This window comes from Hippopotamus amphibius, chromosome 16 (genome assembly GCF_030028045.1).
Source record: "Hippopotamus amphibius kiboko isolate mHipAmp2 chromosome 16, mHipAmp2.hap2, whole genome shotgun sequence".
NCBI classification, from domain to species: Eukaryota; Metazoa; Chordata; class Mammalia; order Artiodactyla; family Hippopotamidae; genus Hippopotamus; species Hippopotamus amphibius.
Genome location: NC_080201.1, coordinates 855,344 through 879,796, shown reverse-complemented (window position 1 = coordinate 879,796; position 24,453 = coordinate 855,344). Strand labels below are relative to the sequence as shown.

Here is a 24,453-nt window from a genome sequence, read left to right as displayed (position 1 = left end):
TGGTGTATGAGCTATGGACGTGGGGCCACACTGAGGAGCCAGCCTCTCCCAGCCGCCTCAAGGAGACCTTTTCCCAACAGCTGGGGTAGGAGGGGCCACCCCTCCTTGGACCCTCAGCCTATGGTCCAGCCCTGCAGGCTGGTCTGGCCCGATGCCACCGGCTGGCCATCCCTGGAGACCTGCCTGTCCTCAGAGCGAGCCCGGAGAGGGGAAGAGGAACAGAGGCCAGCAAAGCACACCTGCGGGGCTGCAGGGCTCCTACCAGACACGACACGCCCCACAGTCCCGACGCCAGGGCCTCGGACCTCCTCAGCCAGACGCCAGCGTGCCCGGGGCACCACCCGTCCACCAGCGCAACCTCACGGGGACGGAGTCCAGCGGGAGGCGGGGCTACGTCACAGCATGGGCAAAACTGCCGTTTTAATAGGTGCAAGGCTTGCGAGAGAGAGAGCCGACTAGGAACACAGCAGGTGGGCGTCCGCTGCCCCACCAGAGCCCAGAGCCCAGAGCCCACCTGGTCCCTGCTCTTCCGAAAGCCACAGATGCGCGCCTCGGAGAGGCGGGCGGCCCCACGGCCCCGGACCTTCCTGGAGGGTGAGATGTCTAGCTGGATGGTCAGAGTTAGGGCTCCGCCAGGCAGGGTTCGGATGGCACCTGGTCTGTGGCAACCGGGTGGAATCCTTCCTCTCAACACTCGAAGGATGAATTCTCACAACTCTGGAAAGTAACAGTGATCAGCACACCCACTGCTCCCCACAGCACCACAGTCCAGGTTTCTTTGAAAACCTAGTTCCTAAACTTTATGCACTTCCACGGTCTCTCTCTATTTGGCAAACATCTCTCGTTTATTATCGTGAATATCATCACTGGACCTCGGCAAGGACTATATACATTCACATTATCGTAGACTATTGACTTCTTGCCTCTTGCGGGGCCCCTGGGCACCCGGTTTCAGTAGCTGGTCACTATTGCACTCCAGTCCTGGGAACTTCTTACAGCCATGCAAGAAAACACAGTGCGGAGACTGTCTGCTGTTTGTTCTCCCACTTGAGTACAGATCAAAATTTCCTTATTCCTTTATTTCCTCCTTGAGATTGCTGGGGGAGCTGAGTGGGGGCGGGGGGGGCAGGGCTAGGCTTGGTGGGGGGATTTCGGCGAGAACATCCCCTGAGGAACAGCTGGACAAAAATGCAGGGTTATATACAGCTGATCAAGTCTCCAGAAGGTGCAGGGAGGGCAGATTGCTTTTCTTTGTAGCTTTTTTCCCTTTTTCTGCAAAAGTGTGGAGTCAGGAGAGGGGCTGCAGGAGACGCAGCAGTTGGGACGGAACGACGAGCTGGGTGGGAGGCTTTGAGGAGGGAGCAGAGGTAGAGGAGGACAAGGAGACGCAGCTGTGGAAGGCGCAGTTGCTGTCTCCTTGCACTCGGAGAAGCAGTCAAGAATCAACCCGAAAGATTGTCACAGTTTTGTCTCGGAATTAGGTTCTCTCTGGGAAGGACACATGAGCACTTTTTTTCCCAAATGGGAAGAATGAAATGTGATGGAAATTCACAGAGGGTGTGAGGACAGACCAGTGCCCTCCCTGCACATGCGCAGATGTGCGCTGGACGCGCCCCGGACGCACACGTGCACACACGCATGGGTGCTGAGGGCCACGCTGCCCACCCCACCCGGCGGAGGCGGAGGCGCGGCCGTCGAGTCGAAAAGAAAGAAGTCGCTTCTTATTGGACAAAACACTCCAAACCCCAATATCCCAACACCCCCCAAACAGAATCAAAGCAACAGAAAAGACCAACGTTGGAACAAGCCCAAGCGTGGAGTAAAAGAGTGAAAAAAATACTTTGGCAGTGACAAAAACATTTTGGACTTTGACTTCCTGTGTTTGCTTTTTGGATTTCCTTTGGAGCAGAGGTGTGTCCGGCGTCCTTGGCTGGCTAGCTGGCAAGGTAGTTTACAGGTATGCTTCCTTTACCGTTTTTAAAAAAACCTTTTTGGATTTCTACTTAAAGCCAAAGAGTCTGACATGAAAGGAAAAAAAAAATCTGAAGCCAAAAATTACTTCTTGAGTCTGAAAGTGACATCTTCCTTACCATCCTCACCACAGGGGCCACACACCCGTGCGGTGGTTTCAGTGACACAGCGGCTCGGATCTCCGGCTACGAAAGAAGTTTTTTTTCCCTTTTGAATCAGGAAGGGAGGAAACCACCCCCCTCAGTTTTCTTTGTCCATTTCTGAGTAGCTCTTTTGCCATGAAGCCCCCCTAAATTCTTCAATGAAAATATAAGCCACCAAACAATTAGATTTTTTCACCGAAGAGAAAGTGTATGAAAGTCATAAAAGAGGGAAAAACGCGCGCGAGAGAGGGAGGGAGAGGCGGGTGTGGGCGCGCGGCCACCTCTGCCGGCGACCGTCCCGCTCCTAGAGGGTTTCTGAGGGTGCGCGAAGAGGTCGAGGCGTGATGGTCAGGCAGCTGAGGAAGTTGCGTTGATGCAGTCCTGTCGGTTCTGTGATCTTTTGGAGAGAAGCAGTAGCAGCAGTGACTCCCGCGCTCGGCTTCCAGGGCCGGGCGGGGCCGGGCAGGTCGACGGGCACCGGGTCCTGGCGGGTCAGCGGGGCGCGGCGTCCGGCGGGCCGGGCGGGCCGGGGGAGCCGGGGCGGGAGGGCCCCGTGGAGCCGGCCTCGCTGGGGCTGGCGGCGGCCGGGGGCAGGCAGGGGCCCAGGCCCGCGGAGGCGTCGGACTGTCCGGGCGCCGGCTCGGCTGCGGCAGCCGCGGGGCCCTGCAGGCTCTGGCCGCACACGTGGTGGTGCTTCTCCCAGTCCTTGTGCTGGCAGAAGGAGCCGCAGTAGCGGGCCGCGTTGCAGCCGCTGCACGTCTCGCTGGCCTTGCGCCCGCAGTTCCAGCAGCTCTGGATGTGAGGGGCACTGTCAGCGGTGGTCCGGGCCGGCCCCCCGGCTCCCCAGAGCACCCAGCCCGGCCGCAGACCCGGGAGGCACACGCTCCAAACACACCTGCCAGACCCGGCCACGGCATCACCGAGCGAGAAGAGACAACCTCCCAGCACCACAGCTCGCGGACGACCCTCCACAGACACGGCCCCTGGGCTGGGCCATTCTGGGGTCCGGGCTCCAGCCCACCCCAGACAGGCTCCTGGCATGCCACGCTCTCCCGCTCTTCCAGGAAGCCCTCCTGGCCTCACCAGGGCTCCGATACCAGAACGTGGCCGCCCCGGCAGAGTAAAGAGGTGGGTCGCAGCCACGGCTGCCACGGTCACGTGCTTCCCCTACCACTGGGCCGCTGCTCCCTTTCTGTGGGACAAGCGATGACCCCAGCTGCCCACGTGAGCCGACGGTGGGCAGGTGTTCCAGCAAAAGGCCGGAGGTAGCAGCCCAGGCTGTGGGATGGGGAAGCCAAACCGCCCTGGGAAAAAGGCCAAGTGCCCGTTTAGCCTCCAAAGCCTCCCGCTGGCCACGCTCTGCAGGCACGGCCCCCGCCCCACCCTTGCTGCTCCCCAGATTCCTGCCACCTCACTCCCTCCAGGACTGCTCGGACGGACGGCACGCCTAGTGACCCCCCTGACACCCGCCGTCCTCCCTGCACGCATCCACGGGGTGTCCCTGCTCCCCTGGCCCCCTCGGGCCTGAGGTCTGTCTGCTCCAGCCGAGAGCGTCTGTGGAAGCGCTGGTGCAGAGATGCACCAACTGACCAGGAGTCCGTCTCCTCCGTCCCCCCCTCGAGGCCGGCCGGGCACAGACAAAAGCAGGGGAGCTTTGGAGACGTGCTCTCCGTGAGGACCGTCCCAGGAAGACCTCTCTCTCCTCCTGACCTCTCTGCTGTCCAAGCCCTTCTCAGACCAGGAGGGGACGCAGTCACCTAGGGTCCCCACCCGCCCTGCTAGGCCAGACTGGCCTCCCGGATGCAGGCACCGGCACGGTGACTCTCACGCCCCTACCGGCCTCCGCTCTCGCAGCTTAGAGAGAACGAGGGTTTTGCTGTCTACCGGCCTGGGCTGCGATAACGGCCCCACGGCTTCCTCAGGAGTGACCTGGGGCGAGCCACCTACCCTCCGGAGCCCTCGGCCTCCACATCTGTGCCACGGGGACGCCCACGGCACCCACCTCACTAGGCCCTGTGCGGTCACGGGGCCCCAGGGCGGCCCAAGGTGCGTGGCTGGGAAGCACGTGGCTGGGAAGCCGCGCAGCGGGGGTCCCGCCCTGGAGCGGCAGTGGGGGCCGGGGGCGGGGCAGCCCTACCTCGCTGGAGTCCTCCTGCTGGTTGACCACGGTGAGGGCGTCCTCGGAGGCCTGCCGCCGCGCCTCGGCCAGGGCCCGCTCCATCTTGGCCCGCTCCGTGCTGATGAGCTCGTGGGCCTTGCGCTCAGCGTCAGACACGGCTTTCTGCAGCTCCGACATGGCCTGCCGCTTCACCTCGTTCACCGCCTCCTCTGCAAAGGCCATCTCGGGCTTGTCCTCACGGGGGCCGGCCCGGCTGGGTCTCCCCTGCCCACAGCCCCGGGACGGGCATGGTCCTTGGGGAACTCTCCGAAGCCCACCCGCTGCTGCGGCACAGAGGACCTGGCCCTGGGGGAGCGCCCAGCCCCAGAGGCTGAGTCGGCAGGCCTGCGACGGCCCCGCCACACGGACGGGGAGGGCGGGAGCGCCTGGGCCGCCGCTGTCCCCACTCACCAGCCTTCCTCCAGATCTCCTCGGGCATGTAGCCAGACAGGGTCCGAGGCACGAACTGCCGGTGGACGTCTGAAACACAGGGGGCCAGCGTCACGCACAGGACGGGCGTGCCCTACCGGGTCACAGGGGCAGGATGCCAGTGTGATCTTGGGGGTCCCCGAGGTACCCGTGGTGGAAACCCTGTATCAGCTGCTGGGTGGGAGCAGGACGATGCCATGAAGGGAGACCCTGGGGAGCGGGTGGGCTCTGCATTGGGCTGGGGGCTGGGCCGAGCCTGGCCTGTTTCCGCGGTCATCATGTGCGGGCCTCCCAGCCCCGGCCCCTGGCCCCACAGAACCAAGGGTGGGGCCTCCCAGCAGGTCAGGCAGCCCCTGTGCAGCAGAAGGCCCCTCTTTTCCAAGCTCCAGTGTCGGGTGCCAGGGGTAGGGTGCCGCGGTGGGCAGTGCGGCCCTTGGCCCCGGCGCCCCCACGCGCCCCCGGAGCACACACCTAGCTGCGAGCCCTCCACGCCTGCGGAGCTGCCAAGGGGCCGGGCGGCGGGCACGGGGCCCTTCTTGCCATCCTCGGCGGTGTCGCTGTAGCGCCGGACCCAGTGGTTGAGCTCCTCGCGGTCGGCCTCCTGGCAGCGGCGCAGCACCGTGAGCGACCGCCGCGTCTTCTCGGCCATGTCCATGATGCAGTTCAGGAGCTGCGGGCACGCGGGGCTGGGTGACCGCTCCAGGAGGACAGCCGCGACACTGTCCCACACGCCGGGCGCGGCCCGCCCATCCACCAGGCGTGCCCAGGCAGGCTCGAGGCAGCGGCCGGAAAACCCACCTCCACTGCCCGGAAAGACCCCTGAGCAGCTGGGGGCGGGGGGCTGGAGAAGCACCCGGGGCACCACACGGGCGGGGAGGCTGTCCAGAGCCAGGGCTGGGGCTCTCCTTGCAGCCCTCGAGGTGCGCGCTGCCCCGCGCAGCAGACAGCAGGCGGGCCAGCGCTGCTCTGGCGACCAGGCCTTCTCGCGGGCTCCCCTCCCCAAAAGGACGCGCAGGGCAGGGATGACCCTGAAAGTGGTGTTGAAGGGGTCCCACCCCCCTGGCCGAGGGACCTTCCCCGGGGAGACGGTCCGCGGGGGCCTAGAAGGGAGGGTTCTGAGCGGCGGACCAAGAGCGCACGGCTGCCAGGAGAGGCGGGCGCAGGGCCAAGGGCGCGCACTCGAGCCCCGCAGCCCCGCAGCCCCGCAGCCCCCGGCGCCCGCAGCTCGGCAGAGCGCCCGCAGCCCGAGCCCGGACACTCACGTTGTTGAGGTGCTTCCACTCCTCCGCCCACTCGCGCTCCGTGAGCCTGTGGTCAATCACTTCCTCGGGCCGAGACCCCTGCACTGCTGCGCAGGGAGTGGATACTCAGGCCCCGCCCGCCCAGGCCCTGCCCCATCCACTAAGCCCGCCTCCGCCCAGGCCCCGCCCCTGCTCACCAAGCCCCGCCTCCGCTCAGGCCCCGCCTACGGACGGTCCCCTCCTGGGCAACTTGGAGAAGTGAGGAAGGAAACCCTGGGCACTGACCCTCTGCCCACCCGCCTGGGGGCTCAGGCACAGGCCTGGCCTCTATTAATGCTTGGGAGGAAGAAACCCGCGTCCCATCCCTCACCTTGGGCACACTTCCCCCACCTCCAAATCCAGGCACTCTCAACTCTTTCTGACCCCCGTGGCAGGAGAAGTGGCCTTACACCTCACTTAAGGGGCCTCCCCACTGCTCAGGGCCTCCTCACGGCTGCCTGGCTTCAACCCATACTTTACTGCTTCCCCTGAGCTAGCTGAACTCCTATGCATCCTTCAAAGCCCCAGTCACAGGCTCCTTCCTCCTCAGCAGCCTTGGGCTCTCAGACTTTCTTAAGCCCCATGTATCTCTGGTTGTTTAGTAATTATAAGTGCTTCCTTGTTTATTCTCAATCCCTCCAACAGACTGTCAGTCCCCAGGGCAGGGCCAGCGTGGCCTGTTCACGTCTGTGTCCCTGGGCCGAGCTCCAGCCCGGTAAGAGGGGTGTTCCGGCTTATCTGCTGGGTCTCAAGTGGGAAACAGTGGAGCCAGGAAAAGCCAGAAGCTCTGGCACTCATTCCCCATGGGACCTGGGCCGCTTGTCTTGCCAGTGCCTCAGTTTCCCCATCCTACCTGTCTCCCAGGGGGTGGGAGAAGACTCCCAGGAGGCAAGCTGGAGGGGACAGCCCTGGGCGTGGAGCAGGGCTCTGTGCTAAGTGCTTTACCGTTCATCCCTGCCTCTCAACCTCCAACGGGGAGGGGTTCTGCTGTTATTTCCATTCTACAGGTGAGGCAACTGAGGCTGGTTAAGGGGACATGTTGCCCAAGGTCAAGCAAGGTCAGCCAGAGCCAGGGCTGTGCCCTTAGCCACTGGCTGGTATAGCTCCAGAAGCGGAAACAATGGGGTGCCCCCCACCCCGTAATTAGAAACAAAGCAACGGTGAGCTGAGATGTTCACGCCAGCAGGGCAGTGCCTGGCTTCCTCACAGACGCTCCTCCAACAGCCCCACTGTGAGCCGGCACGGCCCATGCTTCCTGGGCCCGGGTCTACTTAGGCCTGTTTTAGCCCCAAACCTGAAACGCCTCCCCACAGTGCGGCAGAGGCGGGAGGCGGCAGCCGCGGCCCACTGTCCACGGCCTCCCCTCCTGCCCACGGAGCTGGGCCTGCGCCAGCGCCCCAACCAAAATAGCGGCTGAGATCTGCCTGACAGCTGGCGTTTATTTTTGCGTTAGCAGAAGCTGGGGGGGGGGGGGGGGCGGATTAGCACCTGCCTGACCCGGCTGTGGGGAGCCAGACGCTGTCACCTGCTGCCTGGGCCCGGGCCCTGGACGCTTCCGTGGGGAGGAGGTGGCGGCAAGGCCTCTGCTGACCCTGCCTCTGGTCCCCTCACTGGTGTCCTGGGCCTCTGCCTCAGGGGCAGCTGTTTCCAGGCTGTCCTGCACCTACACGCTGGGGGGGCCCTGGGGTGGAGGCTGGTCCTATTCATGTCTTTGACCCAGCACAGAGGAGGAGCAGCAGGTCAGCTGTCACAGCTGGACGACTCTGGGCCTCAGTCTCCCCATCTGTGATGTGGGCGTGCTAAGACACCACACAGCTGTGTCAGAACACATCCGGGGGCTGCCTTCTGGAACCCAAGAGAGCATACAGTGCCAGCAAGAGGTCCCTGGCACACTACCACCGGGTGTCACACGACCGCCAGGGACCGCTGGGCCTCACGGCGCCCGCTCTGGGCCGGGCCCTGTGGTAACCCCCTCACACCCCCTGTGGGGGGCTGCTCGGACCCAGCCGGCAGGGAGGAAGCAGGCATGCGGGGCACGTGACCTGCCCAAGGGCGCCCCTGGGGCATCGCGGAGCCTGGAGGACCAGGCCGTCCTACCCCCGTGCGGGGGGTGGCACCCCAGCGCCCGGCTCCCCTCATCTCCTTCCTCCGCGCACGCACCACCCTCTACGGATGTGGCGTTTTGATGCTGACTCTTCCCCCGCGGGAGAGCAGGACTGGCCGCGTGCGGTCAGGGGTGCCTCGGCTTTCCTGCGGGGCACCGGGGTCTGGGAAGTGGGAGCTGCAGCTCCTGCAACCTGGGGACCGCTGCGTGCTGGGTCTCTCCTGGCTGCCAGTGCGCCGAGAGGCTCGAGGTCCCCCAGGACAGGCACCTCCGCAGCCACAGGAAGGGGCCCTCCTGGCCCTCAGGGTGGGGGTGCGGGGATGCCCCGCAGGCTCCCGGGTGTGGCCCCGCCGGGGTGGGCCACAAATCCTTCCTCCGCACCACGGCCGCAGCGCCCACCCTTCCCGGACCGGCACGGCCAGGCGGGCCAGCGTTCCCGCGCACGCGGCAGCCCCGATGCCGCCCCCGCCCCGCGCGGCACACGCGGCCCCCCGGCCCGGCGCTCACCCAGCGGCCGAGGGCGCGCCCGCAGCTCCCGGGGGTCGAGGTGGCGGTAGGAGTCCCGGAAGTGGTGGGCCATGGCCATGTCCTCCAGGCGGTAGTGCGGAGGCGGCGTGGCGTGGGGCAGCCCGTTGCTGGGGCTGTAGCGCTGGGCGGGGCTCAGGGTGCACGGCCGCTTGCTGAGGTGGTCCGGGTGCAGCGCGTCACGGTCTGACCCGTTCTCTTTGGTCCTGGTCCAAACAGCAGGCGGGGACAGGGGTCACGGGACCACGAGCCGTGGACAGAGAGGCGAGAGGGAGGCGGCGGCGTGGGCAGAGAGAAGGGGAGACCCCCCGAGTGAGCCGCGGGAGAGATCAGACCCGCCCGCTGGGGGCCCAGCCCGGTGCCCCCCCCCCCCGTTCCCTCCTCCTCTGGGGCTCCTGCCAGCCTGCACCCCACCCAGGTGCGCGGGCTCCTGGGGCGTGGGGGTCGGGAAGCCTGGGCCTCCTCGGAGAGAGTGACCCCGCCCTGTGAGCCACCCGCGGGGGCCAGCCCAGGCACCTGGGGACCTCGCGCTGCTGGTCACTCCCTCGGGGGGCACCTCCAGCACAAAGGGAAGCCAGGGAATTCCCGCCCCACCGTCTCTCTCCTGCTCCGGCCCCTGTCCTCCCGGGGGGGGGCACCTGTGTCCCCGAGGCCTCGCCACAGCTGGACAGGGTGGCCTCCGGGCACCTCGGCCTGTGCCGCGGCCGAGCCGTGGAGGCCGCGCTTGACCAGCCGAGGGGCTGCAGGCGCGGGACGCAACGTGGCACCGACCGCATTCTCTCAGCCCCGCAGCAGGGCGGCGCTCTAGGCCGGTGGGGCGGGAGCCGGCCCCTCCCCCGTCGCCCCGGGCACCTGTCAGGTGTCCTCCTCTTGCCGCTCTCGTTGGCCTCCAGCAGCAGCTCTGAGGAGTTGACGGGGGAGGAGGCGCTGGCATCCAGAAGCAGCTGCTCGTGCTGGGCGAGGTACTGAGCGGGGCTCTGCTTGGCCAGGCGGGCGCAGTGCAGGAGCTCCCGCTGCAGCAGCGGCAGGTTCGCCTGCAGGGGCGGGCAGGGGCTCGCACAGACTGCTGACTGAGCTCGGGGCCCCGAGGCGCTCGGGTGTGAGGCGGGGAGGCCGAGGGCCAGCCTTGCTGTGTGACTCTGGGCCAGCTGCACGACCTCTCTGGGCCTTGAGTTCCGGTGCCACAGCCTGGGGATGGGGCGGGGGGGGACCATGCCCCCCAGGGGACCCAGTGATTTGGGGCTTTCCCCTTCACCCAACTCCCTCCTGCATGGGCATCTGGAGAAGTCGAGAAGGGCTCTTCGCCCAAGGAAGCAGGCCCCAGACCCCCCGCACGGAGGAGAGTGAGGCTCGGGGGCGGGGCGGCTGCACACAGCTCGCCCCAGCGCAGGAGCAGGACCCCGGCACGCCCACCCGGACCCCGACGCACGCCGGCGGGCCCTGCTGCCCACTTCCTGCGGGTGCCCAGCCCGGCCTTGAATGAAGGCATCAGTGTGCCTGCACGGCTCTGACCGTCACGCGTATCACCTCCCAGGGTCAGACAGGACCACCTGGTTCCACGTGTGTGGGTGAGAACACCAGAGCACACGGCGCGGGCACAGGATCGAACACAGACCCAGCCTGTGACCACCGTGTGTAACCACTGCGCCCTCCCGCCTGTACCCAGCTCCAGGCCTCCCAGCGAGCGTGGCTGGGCCGCAGGGGGCTCCGCGGTCTTCTGGGGATGCCGGCTGGGAGGGGGCCCAGCGGCAGGCCGCTTGGGAGGGCCAGAGTTCTAAGTATTTGTAAATAAATGCCGTTCCCCAAGTTCCTCATGGTGCTGCAAAGCCCCTCGGCGGCCTCTCCCACCTCTGCCCCCCCAGCCCCCACGCACGCAGCCACCCGGACCCCAGCAAGCAGCCGATGCGTTTTTGCGAAGCAGTGCCGGCTGCCAGGCCTGTTTTTCCATTTGGATAGCTGAACAGGGGCCAGCCCGCCATCTGGCAAACACGTTCGGAGCAGGAGCTGGGAAAGGAGGTCCCAGGAGGTCTGAAGACGCCAAACATCCTCCCTCCCCCTCGCCAGCCCCTCCCCTCCTGGCGCAGCAGGATGGGGAACAGCACGGGCACCGCGGGTCGCTGTCAGGGCCGTGGAAACATCTGGATTCCTGGCCAGCTGGAGCCAGCTGGGAGCCGGGGCCGCGGGCGGAGGGCTGGCCGGGCGGGGCGGCACCTCCCGGCTTCTGGAAAGCACCACCGCTCAGCCACGCACAGCGCTGGGCTCAGGAGAGGGGGTGGGGGACCCGGGGCCCTTCCCTGGTGGAACAGGGACCCCAGCCCAGAAGAAATGGGCAGAGGCTGCGCGGGGCGGGGCCGTGTTCATCTCCCTCCGGGACAGCAGTCCCAATTCTGTCTCCAGGGCCTGGGAGGCCTTGCCACTGAGATGCCGGACAGACCCAGCTGGTGAATCCCAGCTCTGCCACCTGAACGGCAGTTCCATGCTGCCCTCTTTACACACGGGTCTCAAGCGAAAGGGAAATCAGTGTTTGGAAAAACACCCGGCGTCACGGTGTCAGTGGAGCGATGTCTCCCGTTTAACGAGGGCTTCTGCCGCTTCCACGGCTTCGCCAAGGGCCTCCTCCGCTGCACACACAGCCTACGTGACTGTGGGCCCTGTGTCGGCCCACCCTGGTGGTGCTGTGTGACCGTGGGCAAGCCACTTCACTTCTCTGACTTCTGCCTCACCTGCTGCTAGAGCTGCACGAAGCTCCAGCTCCTCCCATCCTGAGTGTGAGGCTCCCGTGAGCTTCGCGTGAACTAACTCACCCCGCCCCACCCGGGGAGGTGGGTTGTCACACCCCGGGGACCCGGAGAGGACTGGGAAGTGGGGGTTTCGGTCGCCCAAGGGCAGAGCTGGCTTTGAGGAGGGCAGGCGGGCTGCAGCTCCCGCCTCTCCTACAGGAGATGGCGCTGAGGCCACCACGCGGGTGCAGGCCGTCATCCCCAGGAAGGCGCTGCCCCAGCTGCACCCAGCTCACAGGTAGGGAAGCTGAGGCCGCCCAGCAGGCTGGCACAGCCCACAGGCTCCCCACGGGGCTCTGCATTCTCAAGAAGCCAGGGTCCCACGGTGAGTGGGCGGTGAGGGAGGGGCGCTCCCCGGGTAGGGCCACGGGGCCTTGTCCACAAGCCTGGGGACAGGACTGGCCGTGCCCAGGAGCCCCATGTCAGGCGGACGAATGGACCCTGTCCCTGAGAGCCCGCCAGCCCAGGGCCCTGGGTGGGGTCATGAGCACCGGGCATGGCGAGAAGACCCCTCACCCAGCTGCCCCATCACCAGGCATGCAGTGGGCGCGGAAGCCCTGGCAGCCCCGTGACGGTGCTGTGGGCAGAGGGGCACCGAGGCAGGCAGTGCCAGGCCGGCGCGTCCTGGCCGGTGTGTCCTGCGGTGTGCCTGGGAGCGTGCTGCGGTGCCAGGGCGAGTGGCAGGGGCCGCGGGTGTCTTCCCTGCGCCCGCTCCTCCGGTACACGAGGGCAGCTGACACGGGCAGGACATCTGCCACAGATATCTGATCTGACAGGATACGCAGGCGCACCACGTCCCCAAAGATGGGGAGGTGGAGTCAGCGGTCAGGGGAAAGGAGGAGCGGGGAGGGCTCCTGATGAATTGCAAATGACTGCCAGATGCGCGCTCAGCAGGGTGCGGGCGCAGAGCGGGAAGAGGGAGCAGATGTGGGGGCGCACGTGGGGCCCCCTGGAACGAGGTGTGGGCCTGCGGCGCACCCTGCAGGCCGGGCAGCCCGGAGTCGGACGGATCTGGGTTCCAGCCTCGCTCCGCCCCTCCACCCGCGGGGACCTCAGGGCCTCAGCCTCCCCACCTGTTACCTGGGGACAGCGGCAGCGTCTGCACCGTCCCCCTCGGAGGGCTGCTGGGGGCTCAGCAGAGGCAGCTGCAAAGGACACCTTGTCTGCGGAACTTCAAGTCCCCAGATGGCGATGCCCGGTGTCAACTCAGCCCGTGCCCAGGTGTTCACCTCGCTGCCTGCAACCTTCCCAACCGCCCGAGAATGGTTCCCACTTCACAGCTGCACCGAGGGATGGACTTGGCCCAGGACAAGGGGGGCTAAGTGGCAGGGTCAGGGCTTGAACCTGGGCGCGTCTGGCCTGGCCCGTCCTCAAGACCCTCTGGAAGGCAGCCCCCACCAGGGCGCAGCCGTGCAGGCGAGCAGGCCCGGGAGACGAGAGCCCGACGGGGCGCCCAGGGCAGGCGTCTGGCAGGTGAGCTCTGCGGCTCTGACCTGGGGAGGCGTGCGCAGAAGCGCCACGTGCGACCCTCCCAGGAGAGGGGAGGCCCTGAGAAGCACTGCAGGGGAGACACAGGGCGACCGTTGTCTGCGCTTGTCCTGGCTGTGTGCCCACGCGTCGCTCTGCACCTTGTTAAAATGCAGATTCTGACTCAGCGGGTCTGGGCTGGGGCCCCGGAACCTGCGTTGCTCCCAAGCCCTGGTGTTGCTGCCACCAACCCAACACCAACTCCTCCCACCGAGAGGCCTGGTCCACTGTGTATCTTCCGTGGTGACCACGTGGCCACTTTCCAACTGACACCCGCTCACCCCTCCATCTGCTCACCCGTGAGACCACCGCCTGCCCACTGTCGCTCTCCCCTCACACTGTTCCAGGCACATGGCCCCCTCGCTGCTCCGCGAACGTGGCAGGTACACCCCTGCCTCAGGGCCTTTGCACACGCTGTCCCTGACACCTGGAAGGCTCTGTTCCCTGCTCTCCTCCCCTGCCCTCCTCCACCCTCATCGAAACACCCCCTCCCCGCAGCTCCACAGAGTCTATGGCCGCTGTCGGCCGGCACGCAGCAGGTGCTCAAAAAACAGCTGTCACATGGCTGAGCGTATTGGCCACTAGCAACAGGACCGCTCCTGGGAGCTTGGTCTCAGAGCACAGGGCAGGGGCCTGACCACTGCAGCCAGGCAGCGCATTTGTAGGAATCAGCCCTGACCAGTCAGCACTGTTCCCCTGGGGGGCGGGGGGCGGGGGAAGTTGGGGTCTCGAGGCCGGTGGCGATCTGAGCTGGCAGAGAAAAGATCTGGGGGTCCTGGGCCCCCAGCGCGAGGGAGATGGGTGTGTCCCTACCTTCAGGAAGGGGATGACGAACGGCCGCAGCGGGAAGTTGGTGGCCTCCTGCAGCTTGGAATGGAACTCCTCGATGGTCAGTGTGGAGTTCTGGGGAGAGAGAGCCCCTCGCTTCAGCCCAGGAGGGGAGGGCAGAGGCCGAGGGCTGGCCCGCCGGGCCGCCGTGTCTCTGCCCGCCCGACTCACCACGAGCCCCAGGACCAGCGTGCGCACGCGCTCCCCGATCTCCGGGGAGATGTCGCTGCCGAACTGCTGCAAGGTGGCCAGGAAGCGCTTGAGCTTGCTGAGCTGCCGCGCCCCGCAGGCCGGGGGCAGCTGCTGCGTGGACAGCGAGGCCGTGCACGAGGTGGCCGGGCCGTTGCTGACGCCGTTGGGCGTGGACGGGGCGCCGCTGACGGCCGTGGGCGAGTGGCCGCTGCCGTTCATCACTGCGGGTGGAGAGGCGGGTGAGCGCGCGGCAGGGCGCGCCGGCCCCAGGACACCCTCCCAGACGCGCAGACGGGGGCCCCAGCCCGGGGAGCCGCTACGCGCTGCGCTGCACAGTCAGGCCCTCCCCGCCCGGGGACACCAGGGCCCCCACCCTGCCCGGCAGACACGCATCTCCTGCGCACAGGGGGAGGGGCTTCCCCACCATCCACCCCCTCCTCCCGGGAGAGGCCTCTCGCGCCCCTGCAAAGGCAGCGCCCCCCACCGCCACCACGACGGCCCTGCGCCCTGCCCCAGGGCCCACACAGGCGCCGCCACCCGCACGAGGGCCCCGATGCCAGGCTGACGGGGCTCAGGGTGGGTGAGGGGCACCTGGACCCCTGGGACAAGCGGGGCCGGATGCTGGCACGGGGACACCGGGCGGCTGCACCGGCGGGCGTGTAGGCACGTGGGCCCCGGCTGCGTGCGGAGGACACGCAGGTGACCTGAGGGGCCTGCGACGAGCTCGTGCCGGGGCCCCGGGAGCAGCACGGAGGGTCCGTGTGGTGACAGACACCAGGGGCTGCTGCGACGTGGTCCAGGGGCTAGGCCGTAACCTTCCGCCGAGCCTTCCCTGCCCGGCCACCTGCACCCCAAACCCCCTGTCCGGAGCCTGCACAGAGGTCAGAGGTCATGGGCTCCCAGGGCCCTTGGTGACGGCTGGGGGCACTCTGGACATGGGGGGGGGGGACGGGATGCTCCTGGGACTCCCGAGGCGCCGCCCATAAACTCCACAGCCACCCAGCCACCTGCTTCCGCACCTTCGCGCACCCGGCCCCGCTCCTGCCCGCACGCTCCCTACCCGCCGTTCCGAAGCCCGCCCCGGCACGTGCCTCACTGCCCGCGCCCTCCCCGCTCAGCACCCTCGCACACACGCACGCCTGCACACAGGCCTATGTGCACTGCACACGCACACACGTACGTGCACGTGGACAAACACACCCACACAGCTCACGTGCACACACACCTCTCTCTCACTCGGCTGTGGCCCCCCAGGCCCGGGCCCTGGCCCCCCCTGCCTTGTCTGGTCGCGTCTGCGCAGAGGCCGTGTGCTCACGCCTCGCCGGGTGGGGGCTGCGGACGCAGGGCGGCTCAGGGCTGCCGCTTCCTCGGGGCCGGATCCTCCGAGGCTCCGGCCTCCCCTGGGGCTGTGTGTGCGGAGACGGGGGGCAAGAGCCCCTTCCTCCGGGACGGGGACGCTGCCGGGCTCGGCTCTGGCAAGCGGCCCCTCCGGAGCAGCCGCGGCGTGGAGGGTGGGTGTGCCGGCCTGCCCCCGCAGACCACACCGGCCTGGTCCCCCTGACCTGCCTCTGGGGGGTGACCTCTGCTGGCCGTTTTGGCCTCGCCCAGCCCGGAAGGCCGGGAGCACACGAGGTGGCCACACGCCTGCCCTCCTCCCCGGGCCCGGTCCTCCGGGTCCCGGTTCCCGGCCCGTCTGCCCCTGCAGGCCTGGGGGCCGCGGCGGCGGCTGTCTCCGGCCCCCGGGCTCCGCGGTGGGCGCCCCACCCCCACCCATCCTGAGCTGCGGGCCGGGGACCAGCCAGCTAAGCCACAGGCGGCGGGTCTCCAGGTCCCTGCACCGCACGTGCGGCGCTCAAGGCCGCCTCCTGTCCCCACCGCCCCGGCACTCATCCCCCCCTCAGGGGCAGACACACGCAGCCCTGCCCCGGTGGGTGCGAGGCACGCGCCCCGGTGGGGAGCGGACGTCCTGACCGGCGCAGACGTGCCGTGCGGGTGAGACTCGGGCCTGGCCTCTGCTTCTCCATCTGCAAACGGCCTTTGGCCTGAACCAGAGGTGGGGCTTCAGGGCCCAGAGGACAGGGTGCTCCCTCTCCACGTGCGCCCCCCACAGAACCCATGTTATCCTTCTCCCACCGGAAGGGGCCGGAAGCGCTTGACCTGACTGCTTTTACATGTTGGGTTACCACCTGTCAATAACCGGTCCCCACTTCGCAGAAGATTGGGAAGCACTGATGGAAGGCCAAGGTTGGCACCAAAACAGACATGCGGCCTCCGTGTCCCGAGAAGGGACGGCTGCAGGTGTGGCGGCCTTCACTCGGCCCCCTCCCCTGGGGACACAGCGCAGGTGAAACCTGTCTGCCCCCTGGTCTGGGCGACCTTAGCAGCTCCTTCCAGGACCTACAAGTGACACGCGGCTCGGGGGTAACCCTGCAGGACAGTGTGCCTCGCTCCGGGGACTCCCTCTCACCCCAGGATGGTGCGAGCTCCAGACACAGGGCACGAGGGGCCCCATCCCTCACCCTCTCTGAGGTGTGTCCAGGGGACCCTTGGACCAGAAGACCCCGCTGCTGTGCTGACTTCCTCTGTCACCATCAAGCTCCAGCGGACCCCTTAGCGGACGCCAACACACACACACCCCCGGTCGAGACGGATGACAGCCACGGGCGGTCACTGCAGACAGGCCGGAAGGCGGCCTGCTGCACGGGGACCTCACCGCTGCGGGGGCTTCTGGGCGTTCGTGGCAGAGCTGGGCCGTCCCTCGGGGTCCGGACCTCCGGGGCCTTCGAAGACGTGCGGCTGTCCACGCCGCCCGGGCCCCCGCCCGCCGGCCCCCGGCCCGGCCTCCCCACGGCGCCCTTACCCGCTGGCCCTCGGCGCCTGGTCCTCCCAGCGGCCGGCCTGCCCGCGCGCGCAGCGCTCCCTCCCCGGCGGCCGGGCAGTCTCGGCAGCTTGCTAAAGAGACGCCGAAAATAACCCCGGGCCACAAGTGCTTTCATCCCCACAACAGGTGCGTTACTAAGATAGACCACACGTGTCCCGGCCGAGGTTTGGGGGCACAGGGCAGCACCCCCACGGCTCCCCCAGCCCCGGGGCCTGGGCGGGGGGAGCTGGGGCGGGGCATCGAACACAGCCCCTCCCACCAGCCCCCGTGGCGGCCTGGGCGCCGGGCATCGCCACCGTCCTGTCCACACAAGGCCCGCAGGCTGGGCCGCGCTGCGGCTCTGTGGACACGCCGGCCCTGGACGCCGCCGCACCTGGGCTTCCGTCGGGCCGGTCCCGACAGAAGAGCCCTCTGCGCTTGCTGGCTGGCACACCCTCCCAGCACCGCCCCGTGAGAGCCTCCCCGAAGGGTCGGGCCCTTCGGCGGGAACGTCCAGGAGTGACCCACGCCCGCGGAGCTCCGCGCGCCAGGCCTCACGCGGGTGCGACCGCAGCTCCCGGCCCCGTGTGATCGCCCTCGGCGCTGGTCCGTGACCTCCTTTCCGCAGGTGGTGCTCCCTACCTGTGGACATTGTGCCTGGACCGGTAAGAGCGGGGTCTGCCCTGGGCCGGGGGCTGCCCTTCAGACAGGCTGCGGACTTGCCACCGACACTGACCTCCTTGCACCTCTGGGACCTGCCTGATTTGCCTTGTTTTGTGTTGGGGAAAAGGAAGCTCAGAGAGGCTGTCCAGCTGCCCAAGGTCACACAGCATGTGAGCGGCAGGGCTGGGTGTGAACTTGGGTCTGTGACTTGGGGGCCCTGGCTGGTCTGCTCTTCTGGGTCTGCTCCTGACACCCCCGTTCCCTCAGGGATGCAGGCCTAGCCCGGCAGGGCTGTGGGCGCTGGGTGAGGACCTCCCGGGAGGCCTGTGGTTTTTGTTATTTTACTTACAAAGACAGACCATAGACCATTTTAAGCAGCCATGAAAACGGCCGTGGGGCAGAGACATCGCAGGCCCGTCCTCTTGATCTGTAAGCAAAATAAGAAAAACACGCCGTGAGGAAGGAGGCCGGGCCTTGGACTCCGCCCTGTGGGTGTCTGCAGTCGGCCCCTCCCCAGCCTCTTGGCAGAGTTTTGGGGACTGGGACTCTGTCACCACCTTGGGCCAGTCCACTCCCTTCTCTGGGCCTCGGCTTCCTTCTCCGTAAAATGGGCTGGATCAGGGGATCTCTTACGGCCATTTCTGGTGGGAACTTCTGGGGCTCTACAAGAATTCTGGCTCCTCCCCAGGCATGGGTGGGACGCCCTGGCTCTTAAACAGCTGTGTTTCTGGAAGGCGCCTGGTAACCCCACTCGGCAGCATCCTCAGGGACCCGGAGCCCAGGCTGAGGGGCTTGAGGTCTCCGTCGACAGACCGGCCAATGGTTCCAAGACGAAGCCCAGGTCTGAGCTGCCGTGAAGGGCAGAAGCACCAAACAGGAAGAGGGATTTGATCTGTCCGAGCTGGAGTCAGTGGGCAAAAGCCACAAGGAGAGAGCGTGTAACTATAAACAGAGGCTGAGCCCCCCGTCACAGGGGGTCATCAAGGGCAGGATGGAGCATTAGCCCCTTAAGGGGCCTCCCAGCTGCAGAGTAGCTTCTTACATCCCTCCCCAGAGTTCTCAGCCCTCCAGCTCCCCTCTCGACCCACACCACAGCTTCAACTCCAAAATGAATCTGTGCCCAAGCCAGTCGCCAGGCAAGAAAAACCACAGCCCTCAAGCTGTGGCTCAAGGTCAGTCTCTGGTCAGCTTGGCTCACAGGCCGGTCCTGCTGGGAGGTTCTTGGCAGGAACCCGCAGGGAACACAAGCGCCGTCTCCTCTGGCGGCCCCCAGCCAGGTGCACGGACGCAGCTGGCCACCCTGCTCTCAGGGAACTCCACGGGGGAGGATCTGAGGCCACCTTGGAGGCAGCCTGACGCTCAGACGAAAGCCCCCAGCGGCCAGATGGGACGCAGCGTCGGCTTGGAGAAGAAAGGCCCGCTTGTCCCTCATAACCTTCATGCCCTAAACGGGGCCGGGACCCCGATGAGAGGGGACGGACCCGCGCCACACGCAGGCCTCAGGGAAGTGAGCCAGTGGTGTCAGCTGACCCCAGCCCCAGCCGCGACCTGGGACATCTGGTTCCCAGACCCGCGCTTCCCGGAACATGGGCTCCTGGACCGAGGAGAAAAGCAGACCAGGGAGTGGCGCCCACGAGGGTCGGGGACCCCAGCTTGGAGCCCTGAGCCCGACCCTCGAATGGTCTGCTGGCCTCTCCGGCTCGGAACCAGACAACAGTGCGGGGGTGGGGGTCGTCCTCCCAGGGGAGCTGCCGCGGCCCCGTCAGGAAGAGTCCTCCTCCCGCCTGGGCTGAGCGCACCCTCGTGATACGCAGCCAGGCCGGAGCCTCCCCTCTGCACCAAACAGGCCAGACGGGGCGGCGACCGCCAGTGCACGGAGACCGGCCCGAGCTTCACCTCAAGGTGAGGACTGACTCTTCCGGAAACGAGGGAGGGGTGACCGGACAGCCACAGTCCCCAGGCGAGAACAGTGAGTGAGACGGAGCCCGGCCACCTCTGCCACCTCGCGTGCGGCCAGTGCCGGCTGCGCACCAAGGACGGCGGAGGGCAGGGCCCCGCTGCTCTGGGCCCCATCCCGGGGCAGGGGGCAGGGGGCAGGGGGCAGGGGGCAGGGGGCAGGGGGCAGGGCCCACCCCAGTCTCCGTCACATGTGGGGACCCTCGCTCTGACCGACCCCAGTGGGGAGAGGAGCCGGAACCTTCTGTGCCCAGTGAGGTGCAGGGAGGGGCCTTGGCTCTCAAGGCCCTGCTTTCAGGAGGCCGCGCCTGGGAGCAGGTGATGGTGCCCCGTTTACCAGCAGAGACCAGATCACAGCCAACGTCGTACAGCAAGGGCCCAGCCTGACCCCCTGCTCCAGGTGGGGGCCCTGCCTGGCCTCGGAGGGCAGAACCAGGACCCTTCATGCCCAGGAGTAATGGGAGCCGGGCCCGGCCCCGTGGTCCAGCCTGGGCTCTGGGCAGAGCCACGGACGTCGGGTGGGCGGGGTGGCACCCGAGGAACCCGGTGGGAACCAGGGGCCACCAGGCCGAGGAATTTGAGGTTCTTGCCCCAGAGAGGGACTTCATTTTGATTGCAAGGCCTGGGGAAGCGTCCCCTGGAGGGGGGTTTCCTGGCCTCTAAACGTCTAGGTTGGGGAGCCGTGGATACACTGCGGAGGCCCTGGTGCTGGAGGCAGGGAAGCCTGTCCCCCACACTGCCCCACGCTGGGGGTCCCAGGTGCTCGGACGCGAGGGACCAGGGCTCCAGGGGTGGCTTGGACTCCGGAAGGCCACCCAGACCGCTGTGTGCACCGAGATGCGCAACCCAGGGCCCAGGGCTGGCAAGACACCACCTGGGGGTCTGGTCTGCCCACCACGAGGTTGGCAGTAGCGGACGCACCGCTGACCCCAGCGCCTGGCCCTCCTGCACACCCGGCTCAGGCCTGTCCCAGAACTCCTCGGGCCCCACAGGAGTCACCCGCACGCAAGGGAGCTGCTTTGTGACCACGGGGAAGGCCCCGGCCCTCTCTGCGCGCCAGTGTAACAGCTAGCCTCGATGGAACGCTCACCGTGTGCCCCTGGCTCTAAGAACTTCTCTTCACTCACGCGTCCTCACAGCAGCTCCATGAGGCAGGGGCCGTGGCCAGCCCCGCTTTACAGATGAAGAATGCCAGGCCCAGAGAGGTTCAGAAGTCTGATCAAAGCCACACAGCCACCGCGTAGAAGAGCTGGGATCTGAACCTCAGAGCTTGGGCCCTGACCCACAAGGAGACCCTCCCTCTCAAAAGCCCCACAGGCGCGATGACAGGTCCAGGGTGGACGCTCGGGCCTCTCATGGCTCGAGGGACCCGCGGAGGTGCCTCTCCCCACTGCCCCCTCTTGAGGCCAGGCCCTGGGGCTACTCACGTGTGTGGGGCGTGAAGGAGGGGTGTCGCGTGGCCCCTTGGGATGCGGCGGGCGGCGGGGGTGGCATGCTGGGGGGCGTGGCCCGGGGCTGCGTCTTCACCTCTGCTGGGGAGTCGGGCATCTCGGAGGCCTTCTCCTTCCTGTCTGCTGTGGGCGCCACGGGGGTGGGGGAAGGAGGGGGGGGAGAGAGAGAGCACCGGTGAAGCAGGCCGCGAGGCAAGGCGGTTGGCGCCACCCTGCCCACCGAGGTCCCGGCTAAGGCCCCTGGCGGCTGGGCGTGGGCCTGTGCTATGGACACCCAGGTGAGGGGGACCCAGCTGGCCCCCAGGTGAGCCCAGGTGTGCTCCCAGGTGGCTGACATCCCACCCCCCTGGGACAGAAAGCAGGCGCGCGTCAGCCCGTTTCAGGCGGGCTGGAGGGTGTCGCTTCGAGAACCCTGGGTGGCCAGAACCGCACTGCGGTTCTCAGTGTGGGGGTGGCCCTGGGGGAGGCTGGATTTTCTCTCCTGCAGAGCAGGGAGTCAGGGGGCCCCCCAAGCCTGCGGTGCCCACACCGTGCCATCAGCACCTCCTGGGGGGCGTGTGTGCAGGCAGCCTCCCCACCTGCATTTCTGATTCGGCAGGTCCAGGGCAGGCCTGACACTCTGCATTTCTACCAGGATTCCAGGGAGGCCCGCGAGGCAGCAGCTGCCCAGGTGTTCTTTGCAGCTGGAGGGGGGACCCTCTGCCCCCCCGCCCCGTCTTCGCTCAGGGTCAGCCCGCGTCCTGGCCGCAGAGACCCGGGAGCAGCGGCGGGGACTGCGGCTGGGAGGCCCCGCCCACGCCGCCGCGGCCACCGCGCGTCCTGCCGACACCGCTGGGGTCTCCCCGTCAAGGCACCAGCCGCACCGCAGTCTGCCCCTCCGCTTCTCCCCGTCCTGCCCTCCCAGGGGTCCCCACAATCTGGGCAGAGGCGGGGACACGCGTGCACGTGGACGGCGGCAACACTGAGAAACGGCACCCGCATCCCCTGCGCCCCGCACCGCGAGGACCTCCCCCCGTCGCCCCGTCCTCCTTTACAGAGAGGAGGTGCCCCCGGCCCTCCAGGGCCTGTGGGGCGGGAACAGAGACACCCCCTCCCCGCCGGGCCCCACGGGGGGGGAGGCAGCCGGTCCCCGGCAGCCACCGGCCGCGCAGCACCTGCTGTCCCCTCAGCTGGCCGCCCTCCCGCCGGGCGCGCTGCCCCCCGCAGCCCGCTGTCAGAGGCTGACGGCCGGGCACACGTGCGCCGCAGCTGTGGGGCCCGTCAACGCCGCGTCTGGCTGCGGGGCCGGCGGCCGGGCCCCACTGACAACCAAAGAAGGTAAACGTGGCCGGCGCCCTGGGCCCCGGGCCCCTCCGTGGGGTGCAGCCCCGTCCCGGCCGGCCCTTCATCCGACCAGGCCGCCCTCGGGCAGGCGGTCCCGCCGGCAGCCCGGGGAAGGCGCTTAGGAGGCCGCCGGGCCCGGTCCGACCTCCCGACGCCCTTCCACGCTGGGGCTGCGCGGGAGCCTCGGGGCGGATGGGGTGGGGAGCAGACCAGAGACACGGACGGAGAGCAGCTGGCAGGAGGGCAGGGGCAGACCGAGGGTGCCCGCGACGACGAGGGTGCCGCGTCGTCACCAGAGCCACGGAGGCCTCCCGGGCCGGACGACAGAGCAGGCAGCGCCCGCGGCCGCCCGGCGAGCAGGCCCGAGGCGTCCACTTACGAAGCAGACACACACGCTCCTGGCAGACGACCGTCACGGCTCCTGTTCCTCCCAGGAAACCCTGCTGGGGGCACTGCCGCCAGCCGTGTCTTACAGGCACGGAGAGGTCAGCCACGGGCCAGGGCACACAGCACGTGTGGGGCGTGCCCGCAGGGCCGAGTGGGTTTGGAGGCCTGGCTGGCATCAACGTGAACGGAACGCAGCCCGGGTGGGTGGAGGTCGTGGGTCGGGCCGGGGGCACCTGTGCGGCTCTCCCAGGCCCCACCTCCCACCCTGGGTCCTCGGCTCCCGGGCGGCGCACGGCAGGGCCGCAGGTGCAGGAAAACATGAGTCTTGACTCTCGTTTGAGCCTGGCTCTATTGCCTCCCGGCTGTGTGACCCCCGGCCAGTCACCTCACCTCTCTGAGCCTTTCTACTCTGTCATGGCTGACGGCGAGCTCTCAGTGAAATTCAGAAATGGTTTACGGAGCTCCTTGAATGCCAGGACCCCGCTCCCGAGGCTGCCCTTGGCACAGACCCCAATCCAGAGAGCAGAAAGTGATGGAGCTCCTCGGGGGAGAGCAGAAGTGGTGTGGAGACCATGAGGAACAGCACTTACGGTCAAGGAACAGAGGGAGAGAGCGGGGCCTCTAGCTGTGCAGGGCATCGGGAGGGCGCCGGCTGGGCCGGGCTGGAGGGCAGTCGGGAGCCAGCGAAGGTTCTGCACAGCAGCCAGAGAGGTCGTCTCTCTTGCCTGAAACCCTCCAGGAGCTTCCACTGCATGTGGGGCTTCCCTGGGTCCTACCCCTCCGGCGCCCGCCCCCCACACCCAGAGCCCTGGCTCCAAGCCCTCGTGCACCCCCGGATGACTCCCCCGTGCCTCCTGGGGGTTCAGCTCTGCCCTCACGTCCTCAGGAGAGGCGCTGCCACGTGAGGGGCTTTAGCTCCCCTGGAATGTGACCCCGGAGACCACCTTGTTTCCTGGCCCACCTGCCGCAGGGTCTCTGGCTGGGCTGGCGCTTCTGGAAGGCCGGCCGTGCGCGCGCTGGACGCGAGGGCAGGACGTGAGCATGAGTCCCTCTGCCGAGGGGCTGCGGGGACCGGTCGGGGGTGCGGGCTGCCGACGTACCCACCGCTCGCCCCGGACGCACCCTCCTCGGGGCTGGCCAGGCGAGGACGGCGGGGTGCGAGGGCTGAGTCCCACCCTCCTGACGAGCGGCAGCCTCTGACCGGGCTCCGAGCCTCTAAGGCGGGCGCACCCGCCACCCGCCTCCCTGGGGCGCAGCTCGTATCCAAGGAGACAGAGACGCGTGCTTAGCGCAGGGCCAGGCGCCCTCCGCGGTCTCGCCACGCGGGGTGGCAGCTGTTCATTACCGTTATCGATGGCGGTCCCCTCGCCACCTCCGCACCCCGAGCGCCGTGTGAAGCCCTGACCGGCCTGTGCTGGAGCCAAGCCCGCCAGCCTGAGGGCACACGGCGATCGCGCTGCCAGGCGGGCAGCCTCACTCTCCCGGACGCCGGCTTCCTGCCCAGCCCCTTCCAAGCGCCCGTGCCGGCCAAGGGCCACTCCCCGGCCCCCCCAAGACCCACCGTGAGGCTCAGACCCCTGACAGCCCTGGCACAGCCTTACCGCCCAGCTGGCAGCACGAGCAGGAGTGGGCCAGGGCGCAGGGGCCTCGGCGGGGGGCCACTGCCGGGTGCTGAGGGCTGGGGGCCGGTGAGGGGACAGCTCCCACTCCCACCAAGGCTGCTGAGGGGGCCAGCGTGGGCAGCTCAGCCGGCAGGGCTGCCTGCAAGGTCCACACTCTGCCCAGAAAGCCTGGGCCGGCCTCGTCGGGTCGCTCTCTCCCCTCCCCCATTCCAGGCCCCCCCCCACCCAGTGTCCACTCCCAGGGGTCCTCAGCC

General features: G+C 67.8%; 1 protein-coding gene across 1 annotated transcript; it reads right to left on the bottom strand.

Moving 5' to 3' along the window:
• Positions 1-490: 490 nt before the first annotated feature.
• CBFA2T3 (CBFA2/RUNX1 partner transcriptional co-repressor 3) lies at positions 491-24,000 on the bottom strand. The gene is made up of 12 exons (XM_057711700.1): positions 23,923-24,000; positions 20,844-20,990; positions 17,810-17,887; positions 13,917-14,158; positions 13,731-13,820; positions 9,463-9,644; positions 8,593-8,816; positions 5,964-6,049; positions 5,173-5,371; positions 4,684-4,752; positions 4,252-4,442; positions 491-2,906 (listed from the first exon to the last, which is right to left on the bottom strand). Exons 2-12 carry the CDS (start codon positions 20,962-20,964, stop codon positions 2,607-2,609), a joined length of 1,782 nt encoding a protein of 593 aa, XP_057567683.1. The 5' UTR covers positions 20,965-20,990; positions 23,923-24,000; the 3' UTR covers positions 491-2,606.
• Between the last annotated feature and the right edge of the window lie 453 nt (positions 24,001-24,453).